We start from the raw sequence: 16,897 nt of genomic DNA on the forward strand, positions 1-16,897 counted from the left end.
AGCTTTTCCCGTAACCCCCCCCCCCAAAAAAAAACAGTGTTACTGTTTTTACATTTACCGTAAAATGTGACAAATAAAAAAAACACTATTTTACAATAACATTTTGTAAACGTAAATGTTTTTCATGCAAAATTTACAGTCTACTTAAAACAACTTATATAATTAATAATGAAATCCAGAGGCAAATTCATACATTGTTCTCTGTTTCAAGCGGCCCTCTGATGGCAGCCATAACTGCCATGTGGTATGAAAACTAGTTTGACATCCCTGCACTAATACTTTGGAAGCATGGGAAATTTTTATTCAAGAAACGCAAAATTCCGCCCAGAACCCTACGACCACAGACTCTTGCTGGCCCCTAGATTACCTGCTAGATAAAGTTACCTGGCAATACCGTATGTTTTTTCTGCTCCGGCATTGCCGATGACTGACAGCATCCCAGGTTTGCTGGAGCATGTATGGCCTCTCAATTAGAGGTGGGGGAAATGATTTGGATTCGCAATACGGACATGGAGGATTATAAAATCCATTAGGAAATGTCAATAATTGAAAATCGATTTAGTTATTTTGAATAAATTAATGCAGACAGTTCTAAAATTTGTCTGACTGCTGCAAGCCACATCACCGAGAGATCCGACCAGCTCCTTTTAGTTTAGTTAACTTATGTTCCAGTTTTGCACACATTTTCATTAAGTGAATATGAGAATCAATTTAACCGTTTCTTTTTACAAATGTGCAGGTTTTTTTTTTAAGTTGCAAGTGATAAACACTTATTTAGTAAAAGAAAAAGAAATGTAAAACAGCTTCAATACATATAAATTATAGATGCATCCTAAATCAATTTTTAGCTTCCGAAAAGTAGTCGTAATCTAATTCCCACCTCGACCCTCAATGGTGTTGGCCTCTCGCTTCCTAAATTCCATAGCCTCCTTCATCCATCTCTTGTATTTGTTTGTGAGGAAATTACTTTTCTTAGGCTGCAACTTGTGTTTCCGTAGGTCGGTGCGTCACCGTAATTAGCTCCGCTGTCACTTCCGTTGTCGGTTGCCTCTTTTGTGGTTGAGTTATGGCTTTGTCATTGTCTTGTGCCGTCTGTCTGTTGTGGTTTTTGCAATTGTGCTGTAGCTGACAGTTTACGTGTTGCAATTTATATTATTTTTTGGCATTTGTTAGGACCTTTCTCTATCACCGTAGCTAGCTGCCATTCTTTCTTTGATGACGCCAGAGACGGGCAGACAGACTTAACGTTTGCTGTCCTTATTATTAAAAGTGCTAAATGTCATATAATGTATGCTGTTCTTAAGTCGAATGTTTTCCATTTTCTTGTATCGATAAAACGGTCTTGAATCGATACCTCTCCTCCGGAAGGCCAACTTGCCAAACACAGATCAATGTACAAACCCCGTTTCCATATGAGTTGGGAAATTGTGTTAGATGTAAATATAAACGGAATACAATGATTTGCAAATCCTTTTCAACCCATATTCAATTGAATATGCTACAAAGACAACTTATTTGATGTTCAAACTGATAAACATTTTTTTTTTCTAAATAATCATTAACTTTAGCAACCTGTGACAAAGAAGTTGGGAATAAATAAATACTGACGAAGATGAGGAATGCTCATCAAACACTTTAATTGGAACATCCCACAGGTGGCTCATTCTTTCGCAAGAAAGGATGGGGCGAGGTACACCCCTTTGTCCACAACTGCGTGAGCAAATAGTCAAACAGTTTAAGAACAACAACAATTTGGGGGTTTCAACATTTATGGTTCATAATATCATCAAAAGGTTCAGAGAATCTGGAAAAATCACTCATTTTTTCAGCCAAGGCACATTTTTTTATTGAAAAAATCCGGAGGCACACCACTAGCAGATGTCATTAAAAAGATTAAACTCAGCAGCAGTAAAAAGTCGTTGTCGCAATTGTTGGATATGACTTTAAACAATAACCATCCATGCATCACTACAGCTTTTTTCTCAAAGTATGTTTACTGTCACGACTTCTCCCCTCACTCCGTGACTTATTTTAAATTTTTTTGCTGTTTTCCTCTGTAGTGTGTTAGTTCTTGTATTGCGCTCCTAGTTTGGTAGCTTTTCCTGTTTTGTTGGTGTTTTCCTGTAGCAGTTTCATGTCTTCCTTTGAGCGCTATTCCCCGCTTCTGCTTTGTTTTAGCAATCAAGAAAATTTCGGTTGTTTTCATCCTTCTTTGTGTGGACATTGTTGATCGTCATGTCATGTTTGGATGTACTTTGTGGACGCCGTCTCTGCTCCACACGCTGTAAGTCTTTGCTGTCGTCCCGCATTCTGTTTTGGTTTACTCTGTGGCCAGTTCAGTTTCAGTTTCGGTCTGCAGAGCCTTCCCTAAGATTCAATGCCTTTTCTTAGGGGCACTTTCCTTTTGTTTAGTTTTACCTTTTCACCTGCATACTGCCTGCTGCTGTCGTCTGTATTACACGGTTACTGTGCCGAGCACTCGACCGTACCGCCACTCATCAACGGCACATTATTTGCAGACTATAATTACTTGTTTGCAAAAAATACTTTTACCCCAAATAGATGAAATTACATAATCTCCCACGGCACACCAGACTGTTTCTCACGGCACACACCTGCAGCACTGTGGTTGAAAAACGCTGGTCTAATCTATCCATCCATCCATCCATTTCCTACCGCTTATTCCCTTTTGGGGAAGCGGGGGGCGCTGGCGCCTATCTCAGCTACAATCGGGCGGAAGGCGGGGTACACCCTGGACAAGTCGCCATCTAATTTAAGGAATATAAATCGATATCTTAATTGTTACACCTCTGCTTTTTATCTTGCTCAAGTGCAGTGGGCATACTGGGGACTTTATATTGATGCATTTTTTGCTGGTTCTTTCACAGGATACGCTCATCGTGTGGTCAGAGGCCGAAAACTATGACTTGGCCCTCAGTTTCCAGGAGAAAGCCGGTTGCGATGAGATCTGGGAGAAAATTTGCCAGGTGACTGTGCATCTTTGCTTTTTTGCTGTTTTCCACCCTTGTGTGCTGTGGTGTGTAGGGCATTAATGGCAGGCTAACACAATATATATCCAACAATAACAGTACAGTGGTTACAATAACAGTGGTACCCACTGGACTGGACTGTAAGGCTATGTTTAACATACCTGCTTTGTGTTTCACCAGGAAAGTGCAGTGGTACCTTCCTGTACTTCCTGTAACGCCCAAAATAACTATATAGGGATGTCCAAATCAATATATTTGGGCCTCTGATATGATTTTTTTGGCTTCAGATTTCGAGTTCCGATCCGATAGTTTGGCAAAAGATAATAGAAGTAAAATTGTTTTATAGAAAATAGCTAAAGTATACACATTAACACATTTTTATGACTCTTATTTTACCAAATTAGATTTTTGATAGCATTGTTGACAATCACGCTATGTATTACATTTGTGGTATTTAATGTTTTATAAATAACATACCTAATTTACTCATTGGGGGATAAAAAAAATTCTATGCTATCCTAAAATAAAGTGGCTAATGCACAATCACTTAATATAAGCAACAACTACTATTGGCTTCCATTGGGTGTGTGTGTGTGTGTGTGTGTGTGTGTGTGTGTGTGTGTGTGTGTGTGTGTGTGTGTGTAGCATGCTTGTTAATTATTTTCTTGTAAGCCAGGGGTGTCAAACTCAAATACAAATTGGGCCAAAATTTTAAACTGAACAAAGCCTCGGGCCAAGGTTGAACAAATTTACCTTTTAATAGGGACCCAAAGAAGTTTTCCATTGAATATTGAACGAGCAAGGCTTGTATAACTTTATAGTGACATGCAAAATCGATTTTCAAATATTGTAGCATCCCGAAAGAGTTAGTGCTGCAAGGGCTTCTGGGTATTTGTTCTGTTGTGTTTATGTTGTGTTACGGTGCTGATGTTCTCCCTAAATGTGGTTGTCATTCTTGTTTGGTGTGGGTTCACAGTGTGGCGCATATTTCTAACAGTGTTAAAGTTGTTTATACGGCCACCCTCAGTGTGACCTGTATGGCAGTTGACCAAGTATGCGTTGCATTCACTTGTTTGTGTGTAAAGTCCGCATATAGTATGTGACTGGGCCGACACAATGTTTGTATGGAGAAAAAGTGGACGGGATGACAGGTTGTAGAGGACGTTGAATGCAGTGCCTTTAAGGCACGTCCCCAATGATGTTGTTTGGGTGGAAATCGAGACAAATTCGGGAGAATGGTTGCCCCGGGTGATTTTCGGCAAGGTCACTGAAATTCGTGAGTCTCCTGGGAAAATCGGGAGGGTTGGTAAGTACGAGTATATGCGGTGTTATAATACCGGCGGGCCAGCTCTAATGTTAATTTGATGTTGCCTCAAGGGCCAAATTAAATTACACGGTGGGCCAAATTTTGCCCGCTGGCCAGAGTTTGACGCCCATGCTGTAAGCTATCATTTTATTATGTCCGTAGTTTGTACTTCTTGTTTAGCACTTGGCAATACTGCTACATGATGCTATAGTTTTTCACTAAAACTGGATTTGTTTAGCAGATCTTCTAAAACTTGTCGCTCATCCGCCTTATATTCACGATCAACAATATAAGGTTCTGGATCATAATTTTGCTTAAAGTAATCGTTGGCTCTCACAAAGTCTGCACAATTTGCATTTTTTTGGTGAGGGAAGGGATCTGCGGTCGCACATCACACGATGACGTTTCTGGCTTCCTCTAGCTTCCAAAATAGCTTGGGAATCTTCATGATACTATTTTGGTCATATCTGTTTGTTTGCAAACTTTGGAAGTCTTAAGGTGTTATACATCAGATATATATGATAATATAGAGGCAACTTGTTTTTTCCACTCTACTCTACTGGCACTTTCAGAGGTCATGTTTAAATCTCAGCAGCAGTATGAAAATAATTGACCTTTAACAATAGTGTTTTTTATAGGTAAACAATATTATAGGACATACACACAGATTTTAGCCAGGAACACCTACCTGCCAACTGCTTCATGCATCTGTGTGAAAAGGTGTTTTCTGAAAGTTACTTAAAAAAATTAAAAAAAGTAAATTGTAGTTACTCGGTAGTTTACTACATTTTTTATTAAATTACTAACACATTTACTCTTTAGTACATGTAATTAATAACTAGGGAAATTGATTAATGTTCTACTTAAAAAATAAACTTCAAATATCTGGTATAATGCAGTTAGGTAAGTTTTTGTGTGCGTGCATGACATTTGATGTCAGGCAGTAAACTCTGTAGTCTAGTTTAAGCTGTTTTTGTTAGCTTAGCAGGCTAGCAGCGGCAGTTTGTCGGCTCTTGGGCAGCTCTTTTGAATCTTTCACTGGTTTGTGTTGCCTCTGCTTGATAAATAGATTGAATGTACTTCCATGACTGTATGCTCTTGTCAACACACTGGGTATTGTTAGGATGGCCAGTTTGTCACTTCAATCACTGATTTGTTGTTTAATATTCCCTGCGATCCTTAAAGTTACTACTGGGTAGTGCAGTTTGTGTCAAATGGTGGCTAAAAAAAATGTTGTCTTTTCCTGGCCAGTTCCTTCAATTAAGACAGGTGTCAAATTCAAGGCATTATTGTATTTGGCCCTCAAAAGCCTGTAAATAATATGCGTCATTAAAGTACTTTATATTTTCTTACTAAATGTATGTTTTTTCCATTAAAAAAAATGCATGTACGCAATTCAGTTACATTTTTCTTAAACATAAATATTATATTGTAACAAATATATGATCATATATTCAAACAATGTTTTTGTTCAACTTTTTATCTGCTTGACTTATAATTTCAAAGCAAATTATTCATCAAATTGTCCAATTTAATAAATAGATTTTACAGCAACTTAATGAAATTCACTGTGGTTTTACAGAATTTTACTGTACATGAAAGAACAGTTCCACTGGTTTTGGACCATAAAATGCTGGCAACTAAGCTGCCAGTTTTTTACTGTAAAAAAACGGTGGTGCTGTTTTGCTGGTCACAATAGTACACTGTAATATGCTGAAAAAAACACTGTACATTTTTACGGTAACATTTTTGCAACTGATCTGTCTTTTTTTTTTTTTTTTTTTTTTACTGTAAAATCTACCCCCTTTTTTACATTGTTGTACATAAAAAAACTAATCATCAAATGCATATGCAATTGTGTAGTAATATAATTCACTGTTAGAAGTGGCCCTCTGAGGGCAAACATAACTGTGATATGGCTCTCAATTAAAACAAGTTTGACACCCCTGAATTATGATCTAGTTTAATCAGTGTTGTATGAGCTAGAAGGAGCAGCATGACTCCCCTCTGTGCAATGTGGGGGTAGAGTGGGTTCGGGGAATACACACAGCTCTTAGCGCTAGTGATCAATCATTTGGTTATGGTTGAAATTAATTTTTTTTTAAATGCTATAAAATTGGCGAACATTTTTGGATTGATTTATTTCCTTGACCAAAATGTGATAAAGGGTTGAAATCCCTTTTTGCACGTGTGACAGTTTTATTCATGTCGCACGGTCTATTTTTAGACCTATTAGATTTTTAGGTCTATTTTTTTGCATGTGCGAGTAAATTTGTGACAGCGTACAACACTGAACTCTTGATAATATTGTTAATTTTAAAAAGTGATATTGATGTAAATGAGGATGGGGAAACTTGCAGGAATTGTTTTTGCATGCTAAGCATACAAAATCAAAGAAATTACATAATTTCATACATCCGAAACTGATTTTTTTACTTTTCCCGGAAATGTTCACAATGGTCTTTATCCTGCACATTTAAGTTAGCTTTATTTTATAGTTTATCGGCACATTCATCCTCTTAATTTCACCCTGCGTAGTTCTTGATAATCATCTGCTTTGTACTTTGGAGTCATTTTCCAAAGTTGATGGTATTTGAACAATTTCTTTGCAAATTAGTGACGGTTGTCTCCATTTTTTTGACAATATTGTGATTCTTCACCAAAACAAAGAAAACAACATAGTCTAATATATTGTCATTGGTTGTTTACAGAATTGGGATACCAAGTAGCCATTGCATTGATTGCTGATTTTAGTGTACTATTACTATCTTGAGAAAGATAATGAATGATATCGATAATTGCCACCATCCATAATAGTGTATATCCCCAACGCTAGAAATTTTGCCGTATTTTACAGATCATAGGGCACACCGGTTTATAAGGCTCACTGCCGATGAGAGGGTCTAGTCAGGTCTATTTTCATACAAAAGGTGCATTAAGGCGCATTAAAGGGGTCATATATTTAAAAAAAAAATTGTAAATATCAAACACTTTCTTGTGGTCTACATAACATGTAATGGTGGTTCTTTGTTCAAAATGTTGCATGGATTAGGTTTTACAGATCATCTTCAAGCCGCTTTCTGACAGTCGCTCCAGGATGCTTTTCTCTGTCATCTTTGTTGTAGCGGTGTAGCGTGGAAGGAAGGGAGCGAACTGTTTTAATGACTTTCAGACTTTACTTCAATTAAGGCTGGGCGATATACTGGATATATCGCGGGTTTGTCTCTGTGCAATATAGAAAATGACTATCGTGATATTCGAGTATACATTCTCACACAGTTGCTTGTAGCTGCGGGCATTACACTGCATGCGTTTCCCACTCTTTCTTGTTTCTCCTTCTGACATTGACTTAAACCAAGGGCACCTTCTTACAAACGTCACATACTATCACGTGTGCAACGTCACACGCTCCCGTGGAGCAGAGATGTAGCGACATGGTAGCGTTAGCTCAACTTAGCTGTGATGTTAACTGTGAGGTGCGGGTGGTAATACAAGAGAAAGAAGGTGCGAATCTGTTAACAAATGGAGGAAGAATTAATTACCAAGAAAAACAGCACGGGATCCATCGTCCGGCGGTGGTTTGGCTTCAAGCGGGAATATGTTCAACATTTATGCGACAAAAGCTAATATGTTGCATCATTTGAAAAGTCACCCGCTAAAGAATAAAGATTGCTTGAAACTCTGCATCAACATCTCCGGCCGGTGCCACACCAACAAAATGCCGAAGCAACCATTTCCACATCAACACTGTATGGAAAAAAAAATTCAACAACTAGAGGAGATTACGTCATTGGAAACCTATTATGCAGTTCATTTTTATTTGACAGTTATTGAAATATCTTGTGTGACATCATGCACAAAAGTGCACTGTATTTGTTTTTAACTATTGTAGTGGCATTCTGTAAAAAAGTACACTTTAATTTAGTGTTGTTTTGATATGTCATCTCGGTGACATCATTCACTAAAGTGCACTTATAGCTTGTTTTAAAATGTCTCTGACAATCTTGTACTATCGGTTTTGGAAATTACATGAATGTTTGTGCCACTGTTTAATAACTGTTTAATAAATACCCTTAGTAAATTGACTTAGTTCTAATTTCCCTCTCTGCATGAAAGTTTAAAATGAACATATATTAATGCAGTATGAACAAGAATGTTTTAATGTAGACACATAGAATCATCATACTGCTGTGATTATATGCATCAAGTGTTCATTCAAGGCTAAGGCAAAATATCAGGATATACTGTATATCGTGTATGGTGACATGGCCTAAAAATATGAAGATATTAATAAAAGGCCATATCACCCAGTCCTAACTTCAATCAATAACAGAGCAACATCTTCTCATCCTTGGCTCACTAGTGCAACAACGCAGGAAATGTGTCCCATGAAAAAACGTCCGACCGGAACTCTCTAATAACTAAAGTTCTTTGGGTGAATAATGTAAACTCATTACACAAGTATGTTTAAGTGCTTCCATGGCGAGTTAACTGACAGATAATTTTAATTTTCCTGAAGGAACTCTCCTGACGGAATAAATAAAGTACTATCTAATCTAATCTATCTAGATATAAGAACTTTACACTACTTTATATTAGTAATGGCAACAGCAGAGGATGAATGTCCCATAACAAGAAGATATAGAGTACAAAGAGAATCTTATTGACTACGGTTTCAGCACAGACTACAAAGGCGGACCCGCTTAAATTTTCAGGTCCTATATAGATCCCAAATACAGATCAGCAGGTATCAGAAGGTAAGAACGTTGCTTTTGCATAATATCGCGAAACAAAACGCCAGATAATGTCTTCCCTTATACACACCATGGGTTATACTTGTATAGCACTTTTCTACTTTCAAGGTACTAAAAGTGCTTTGACATTATTTCCACATTCGCCCATGCACACATGTTCACACACTAATGGCGGGAGTTGCCATGCAAGGCGCTAACCATGACCCATCAGGAGCAAGGGTGAAGTGTCTTGCTCAAGGGCACAACGAACTTGACGAGGTTGGTAGAAGCTGAGGATCAAACCAGGAACCCCCAGGTTGCTGGCACGGCCACTATCCCAACCTCGCCACTCCAGCCCTGTAATAATAATACTCGTATGTTGAAGCACAGTACAATCCATCAAGCGGTGTGGCTTCATAGCTTACTAAAGTTGTACTAAAACATTTTGATAGATTTTTGAGCACCGTGTGGAATGTTCTATATTTTCAATGGAACATATCAAATTTTTGTGTTGTTTACTTGAGTCATATTGCAGTCTACACGCATCTCTTAAGTGTGACTGCCTTGTGCAGTCACATTTATCATTTCACCATGTACCAAATAAAATAGATTTGAGGTCGGTAAGTACAACCAAAAGTATTACAGACATTAGGTTATAAGGCGCACCTTCGAGTTTTGAGAAAATGAAATAATTTTTAGTGCGCCTTATAATCCCAAAAATAAGATAATACAGTAGTTGTCACATATACTGTATATAGAGCTTTTCCAGGTAATCAGACATTCACCAATGATTTTGCTTTATTGTCAAGGTGCAAGGAAAGGACCCATCAGTGGACATCACTCAAGATGTAGTGGACGAGTTAGAAGAGGAGCGCTTCGATGACATGGCTTCGCCTGGTCTAGAGCTGCCTCCATGTGAACTGAGCCGGCTAGAGGACTTGGCGGAGCTGGTTGCCTCCTCGCTCCCGTCGCAATTGCGGCGAGAGAAACTGGCGCTGGCCGTGGAAAACGAGGGCTACATCCGCAAGCTCCTTGAGCTTTTCCGCTTGTGTGAGGACTTGGAGAACCAGGAAGGACTGCACCATCTGTATGAAATCATCAAAGGAATTTTTCTACTCAATCGCACCGCCCTCTTCGAGGTCATGTTCTCAGACGAGTGCATCATGGACGTCATCGGTTGTTTGGAGTTTGACCCAGCGCTCCCGCAACCGCGGCGGCACCGGGAGTTTCTCACGAAAACGGCCCGCTTTAAGGAGGTGATTCCCATCTCGGACCCTGAACTGCGTCTGAAAATACACCAGACCTATAGGGTGCAGTACATTCAGGACATGGTTCTGCCGACTCCCTCTGTTTTTGAGGAGAACATGCTGTCCACTCTGCACTCCTTCATCTTCTTCAACAAGGTGGAGATTGTGGGCATGCTTCAGGTGAGGTTGGATGACATATTCAATCAATTCTTCCCCTGAAAGGTTTGTGTGGGTTTTTGTTTTAAGCAAAGCATACTGAAAAGGTGGCATTAAAAAAACAAAACAAAGAAACATGTAAAACATACTGAATATTACTAGTCCTAATCTAATGCGGACCGTCAGTTTATTAACCTTTTTTAATGGGTCTTATTTTTTTTAATCCACATTAAAACACTTCCTTGTGGTTAACATAACATGAATGGTGGTGCTTTGGGCAAAACTTTGCATAAATCTTGTTTTACAGACCATCTTCAAGTCAATTTCTGACTTTCTCTTCAGAATGCGCCGTTTTTTGTGAACCACCCCATCAGCCATGTTATATTATTTTGCGCTTCCATAGAACTCGAAGCTATTTTTTTAAGTAGAAATGACAACAACGGAAGATTTTCGCATATATGGAGGTTAAATTGTCTTTTATGAAAGCTTTTTGTTGACACTGAATTTTTTACTGGTTATATTGCGTTTGAAGTTTGTGAGCTGAATGGTTTTGACATAAAATTATGCTGACAATTTTTAAAAAGTGAAATGCTTGCTTAAAAATTAGTTGTAAAAAATTCCGTGCTGAAAAACTCAGTGCAAAACAGTTCACTCAAGACCCAGTTCCGGTAAATTCAGACTAAAGCAGTCGATCCCGTCTCAGAACCAGCCAACAAACAAGGTGTCAAGTTTGAAGTCACGTGACATGGGTCTGACAAATAAGCATGTTTTTATGAACATTTTAAACAATGATTGTTGCTGTACATTAGTGAACAAATCCTAAAATTCCGCAAAAAAGGATAAAAGTTGGTCACTCAATGGTACAAACACTCACACAATAATGGCTGATACCAATATTTTGGTACCGGTACCAACATGTATTTTGATAACTTTCAATACTTTTCTAAATAAAGGAGACCACAAAAAAATGGCATTATTGGCTTTACAGTAAACATATGTTTATTATTGCAATCGTAAAACAATTTTGTCCTTATATAAAATAGTGAACATACTAGACAACTTGTCTTTTATGAGTAAGCAAGCAAACAAAGGCTACTAGTAAATGTGCTGACGTATGCAGTAACATATTGTGTAATATATCATTCTATTATTTTGTCAAAATTATACAGGAGAAGCTGTAAAAATGGATTAATAATCCACTTGTTCATTTACTGTTAATATCTGCTTATTTTCCGTTTCCAACATGTTCTATCTACACTTCTGTTAAAATGTAATAATCACTACATATTCTGTTGTTTACTTTACATTACTTTTGGATGATACCAAGTAGTTACAGGTTCATACATTGGTCACATTCAAAGTCCTCAAGTCTCCAGGGACATATTTACTTAGTCTTTAAACCAGTAGTTCTTAACCTTGTTGGAGGTACCGAACCCCACCAGTTTTATATGCGCATTCACCGAACCCTTCTAAAGTGAAAAATATTTAATCTTTTTTTTCAAATTCAAGACAAAGTTATTTATTTTTGGTTACAGTTTAGTATGGGGAACATATTCTAAGTAACAAAGACTTAATTTTGAGTTTTTTGGAAACTAGGGGAACATATTCTAAGTAACAAAGACTTAATTCAGAGTTATTTGGTTAGGGTCAGGGTTAGAGGGTTTGGGTTATAATAGGGCCATGCCGAATAAGGCATTAATAAGTACTTAATGACTAGTTAAGAGCCAATATGTTACAAATTTGCATGTTAGAAAGCAACTAATTAATGGTGAATATGTTCCCCATACTAAAGTGTGACAATGTTTTTTTTTTAACTTGTGTACAAAATGAACCGTGCATGAACATCGCCTTATTCAGACAACAAAACCAACACAGTGCATGAACTTACAACAAATTACTCACCTGCAAATCCTTCATCTGTTGCCGTATCCGTAATACGCCGATAGGGAGAAGTTTTTATTCATACGATGAGTCGGGTGTGTTTTGACCTCCGCCGAACCCCAGAGGCCGACTCACCGAACATTTAGGGTTCGATCGAACCACTGCTTGAAACATAATATGCATTTTAAATAAAGGAAAAAATATTTTGTGATGATAAAGAATATCAATGTAATTATAGTAGTACCGACTAGATACGCTATTGTACTTGATAGCATTAGAGTGGATGTTAGGTGTAGATCCACCCATAGCATTTGTTTACATTCAGGCGTGCGAGCTTTTGGTAGCGGCAACGCCAGTGAGCTAATGTATCCTCCTACGGTGTGTAGTGAAGCATGTTTATCTATTCCTCGTCCTACATGGATGATACTTGTAAGAAACTTCCTTTATTTGTCGCCATGGAGGCGACGATTAGTGATTTAGAAGTGGCTATAACACTGCCGACTGTAATAACGATACACATCAACCTCCATAGCATGCATGAGCATGTATGAGCAAGTCTGCCCCACAACAACAGGACAGGGGACAAATAGGGAACTTGTTGACTACAACTTTGAACTACAACTGAAGAAAAAGGGCAGACTCACTTTGGGGATATGGAGATATCCACTGACATAACCAAGACTAGTACCGTCACTAAAGTCTCAAATTCCAAATGTCTCGTTTGGAGCAAGTTCAGAAAAAGGCATAATTGTTTGTTTTTTTCGGCACTAATGGGAATCCCCAATACACAAAAACAGGTACCAGCAAGTAAGCAAGTTAGTTTTTGCATTATACGGCCCCTTTAAGTAGACTGTGTTGCTTGTTCTGTGTAATCTTGTTTTTTTTTAGGATCGTGTTACCTTTTGTGTGCAAACACCGCAAATGTGGGGTTGTTGCCATAGAGACTTGGAAGTGTTTGGTTAACCAGTCATGCTGAAATGGTAAAATACTGAAATGTGTGCTGTTGTCTCTTTGGGGACTTCCAGAAGTTGACTGCAATTTTCCCTCAGCATTTAGCGTGAAGTTGTCTAAAAGACCAAATCAGTATTTACTTAGAGTACCTGTTGCTATGTTTGAAATCTACAGTATTATTGATAATGACAGAAAAAAATACTCAAGCTACCAGGAAAATAGACAAAATAATCGGACAATGTTTTTTTAAACTCCTTATTACAAATGGACGCAATACTTTTTTTGTTGTTTTAATATACAGTACAGGCCAAAAGTGTGGACACGTTTCCTCATTCAATGCCTTTTATTTTCATGACTATTTACATTGTAGATTGTCCCTGGGATGAGGCCACGCCGGATAGTCGAACCTCGGATTCAGGAGGAACAGTGTGGTTTTCGTCCTGGTCGTGAAACTGGACCAGCTCTATACTCTCGGCAGGGTCCTTGAGTGTGCATGGGAGTTTGCCCAACCAGTCTACATATGCTTTGTGGACTTGGAGAAGGCATTCGACCGTGTATCCTGGGAAGTCCTGTGGGGAGTGCTCAGAGAGTATGGGGTAACGGACTGTCTTATTGTGGCGGTCCGCTCCATGTATGATCAGTGTCAGAGCTTGGTCCGCATCACCGGCAGTAAGTCAGACACGTTTCCAGTGAGGGTTTTACCCCGCCAAGGCTGCCCTTTGTCACCGATTCTGTTTATAACTTTTATAGACAGAATTTCTAGGCGCAGTCAGGGCGCTGAGGCCGATATCTGGTTTGGTGGCTGCAGGATTAGATCTCTGCTATTTGCAGATGATGTGGTCCTGGTGGCTTCATCTCGCCAAGATCTTCAACTCTCACTGGATCGGTTCGCAACCGAGTGTAAAGCGACTGGGATGAGAATCAGCACCTCTAAGTCCGAGTCCATGGTTCTCGCCGGAAAAGGGTAGAGTCCCATCTCCGGGTCTGGGTTGAGATCTTGCCCCAAGTGGAGGAGTTCAAGTACCTCGGAGTCTTGTTCACGAGTGAGGAAAGAGTGGATCGTGAGATCGACAGGCGGATCGGTGCAGCGTCTTCAGTAATGCAGACGCTGTATCGATCTGTTGTGGTGAAGAAGGAGCTGAGCCTGAAGGCAAAGCTCTCAATTTCCGGGTCTATCTACGTTCCCATCCTCACCTATGGTCATGAGCTTTGGGTCATGACCGAAAGGACAAGATCACGGGTACAAGCGGCCGAAATTAGTTTCCTCCGCCGGGTGGCGGGGCTCTCCCTTAGAGATAGGGTGAGAAGCTCTGCCATCTGGGAGGAGCTCAAAGTAAAGCCGCTGCTCCTCCACTTCGAGAGGAGCCAGATGAGGTGGTTTGGGCATCTAGCCTGGATGCCACCCGAACACTTCCCTAGGGAGGTGTTTAGGGCACGTCCGACCGGTAGGAGGCCACGGGGAAGGCCCAGGACGCGTTGGGAAGACTATCTCTCACGGCTGGCCTGGGAACGCCTCGGGATCCCCCGGGAGAAGCTGGACGAAGTGGCTGGGGAGAGGGAAGTCTGGGCTTCCCCGCTTAGGCTGCTGCCCCCGCCACCCAACCTTAAATAAGCAGAAGAAGATGGATGGATTTTCCTTGAAGGCATCAAAACTATGAATGAACACATGTGGAGTTATGTATTTAACAAGAAAAAAGGTGAAATAACTGAAAACATATTTTATATTCTAGTTTCTTCAAAATAGCCACCCTTTGCTCTGATTACTGCTTTTCACACTATTGGCATTCTCTCCATGAGCTTCAAGAGGTAGTCACCTGAAATGTTTTTCACTTCACAGGTGTGCTTGAGGCTCATCAAGAGAATGCCAAGAGTGTGCAAACCCGTAATCAGATCAAAGGGTGGCTGTTTTGAAGAAACTAGAATATAAAACCATGTTTTCAGTTATTTCACCTTTTTTTGTTGACTGAATAAACCCACATGTGTTCATTCATAGTTTTGATGCCTTAAGGGACAATCTAAATACTCGTGAAAATAATGAAAACACATTGAATGAGGAGGTGTGTCCAAACGTTTGGCCTGTACTGTATCATTGGTTCTCCTGAAACTTAACGTTTTTTGTATTTTTTAATGTATTTTAGATCTATTTGATAAATGGCGCTCACATTTTCTTTTTTATGGGATTCAGGACGACGAAAAGTTCCTGACCGATCTTTTTGCACAGCTAACAGACGAGGCTACAGATGACGACAAAAGACATGAACTGGTATTGCATCGGTTTTCTTTCAATTAAAGCAAACGTGTAAAGGGTGAGAAGTTGAACATGTGCATGCCTTTCCCACTACAGGTTAACTTCTTGAAGGAATTTTGCGCGTTCTCACAAACATTACAACCTCAAAACAGAGATGCCTTCTTCAAGACACTGTCAAACATGGGGATTCTACCTGCACTAGAGGTCATATTGGTGAGTAGAGACTTTTATTGATTTTTTTAACCTTCCTCTTGTGTTAGCTTTCTGTTACCATCTCTTATGTTAACGGGTCGGTTTTGACCCATGTCTTAAATCAGCTGTAAAATACACTAAAAACAATTATCTATCATCCAATTTGTTTCTCATCTCTTGGTTACCTCGTTAGGTTTCCTTATCCATGAAAATATGGGTTTTAATATTTTTGGTGTGGGCTATTGGGCCTTTTTTTTGTCAGTATACCCCTTGATTTCAATTGAAAAAAATGGTAAAACGAACCTCAAGAGAATCCTATAAATAAAAAAAAGGTTGTTGTGTTACCTGACCATTACTGAGGGGTATTAGAACACATCTCTTGAATAAATTTGTTTGATTTATTTTTTCATTTTAATAATTTTAACTATAGTAACATCTATGGTGTGCACTCTGCAAGTCAACAACTCTATACTGAATTGACCTCAAATGTCTGGACATGCCCGTCTTTGTTTGTTTTTGTACAGGATAACAAGGTAAAATGAGAATCCCCTAAAGCTCACATGATTGGGAGAGGAGCTGGCCGTCAGTGTGTTCAGTTTTGGCACTACTTATTGCTTTATAGTCTTATTTTTATAACTGGGTCGAAACCGACCCTAACAACACCAAGGTCATAATTTCAACCAGAGCATTTTATAATTTAGTGAAACAAAAAAAACAAGTTTTATTTTGTTGAAATAGAGGTTCCTGACAAAGTCAAAAAGCCTTGATGCATAAAAATAAATGTATGTGGTTCTTTTATGCATTTAAAAACTAAAACGGGTCGGTGCCGACCCTAACACAAGACAAAGGTTAAACAAAAAGAAATTAGATTGTGTAATGTGCTTTACATCCTAAATGCCAAGAGGCATATTGTTAGTTTTTTTGTCTTGATTTAAAGGGGAACTGCACTTTTTTGGAATTTTACCTATCATTTACAATCTTTATGAGACAAGAAGCCAAAAGTTTTTTGTTATTTTAGCATTCTAATTTGTAGTGATCGTAATGACTGGCCAGCAATTAGAGCAATTCATTCTGCCCCAAAATTACTTTGAAATTGCATCCAACAACTGCCAACGATACTTAATTTACGTTCTGTAACCTGTATAACAACAAAGCTGTTGTTATTGTAAGAGCCAACAGTCAGGAACTGTATC

General features: G+C 38.9%; 1 protein-coding gene across 2 annotated transcripts in view; it reads left to right on the top strand.

The window, feature by feature from the left end:
* Nucleotides 1–16,897, top strand: part of LOC133542404 (serine/threonine-protein phosphatase 4 regulatory subunit 3) — a 50,282-nt gene that overhangs the window by 11,357 nt on the left and 22,028 nt on the right. For both annotated transcript variants that reach the window (XM_061886487.1, XM_061886488.1), the window contains exons 3-6: nt 2,889–2,987; nt 9,839–10,456; nt 15,450–15,527; nt 15,609–15,725. In XM_061886487.1, coding sequence (XP_061742471.1) covers nt 2,889–2,987; nt 9,839–10,456; nt 15,450–15,527; nt 15,609–15,725 — 912 coding nt within the window. The remainder of the gene's footprint in view (nt 1–2,888; nt 2,988–9,838; nt 10,457–15,449; nt 15,528–15,608; nt 15,726–16,897) is intronic.

This window comes from Nerophis ophidion, linkage group LG24 (assembly GCF_033978795.1).
Source record: "Nerophis ophidion isolate RoL-2023_Sa linkage group LG24, RoL_Noph_v1.0, whole genome shotgun sequence".
Classification (NCBI taxonomy): domain Eukaryota; kingdom Metazoa; phylum Chordata; class Actinopteri; order Syngnathiformes; family Syngnathidae; genus Nerophis; species Nerophis ophidion.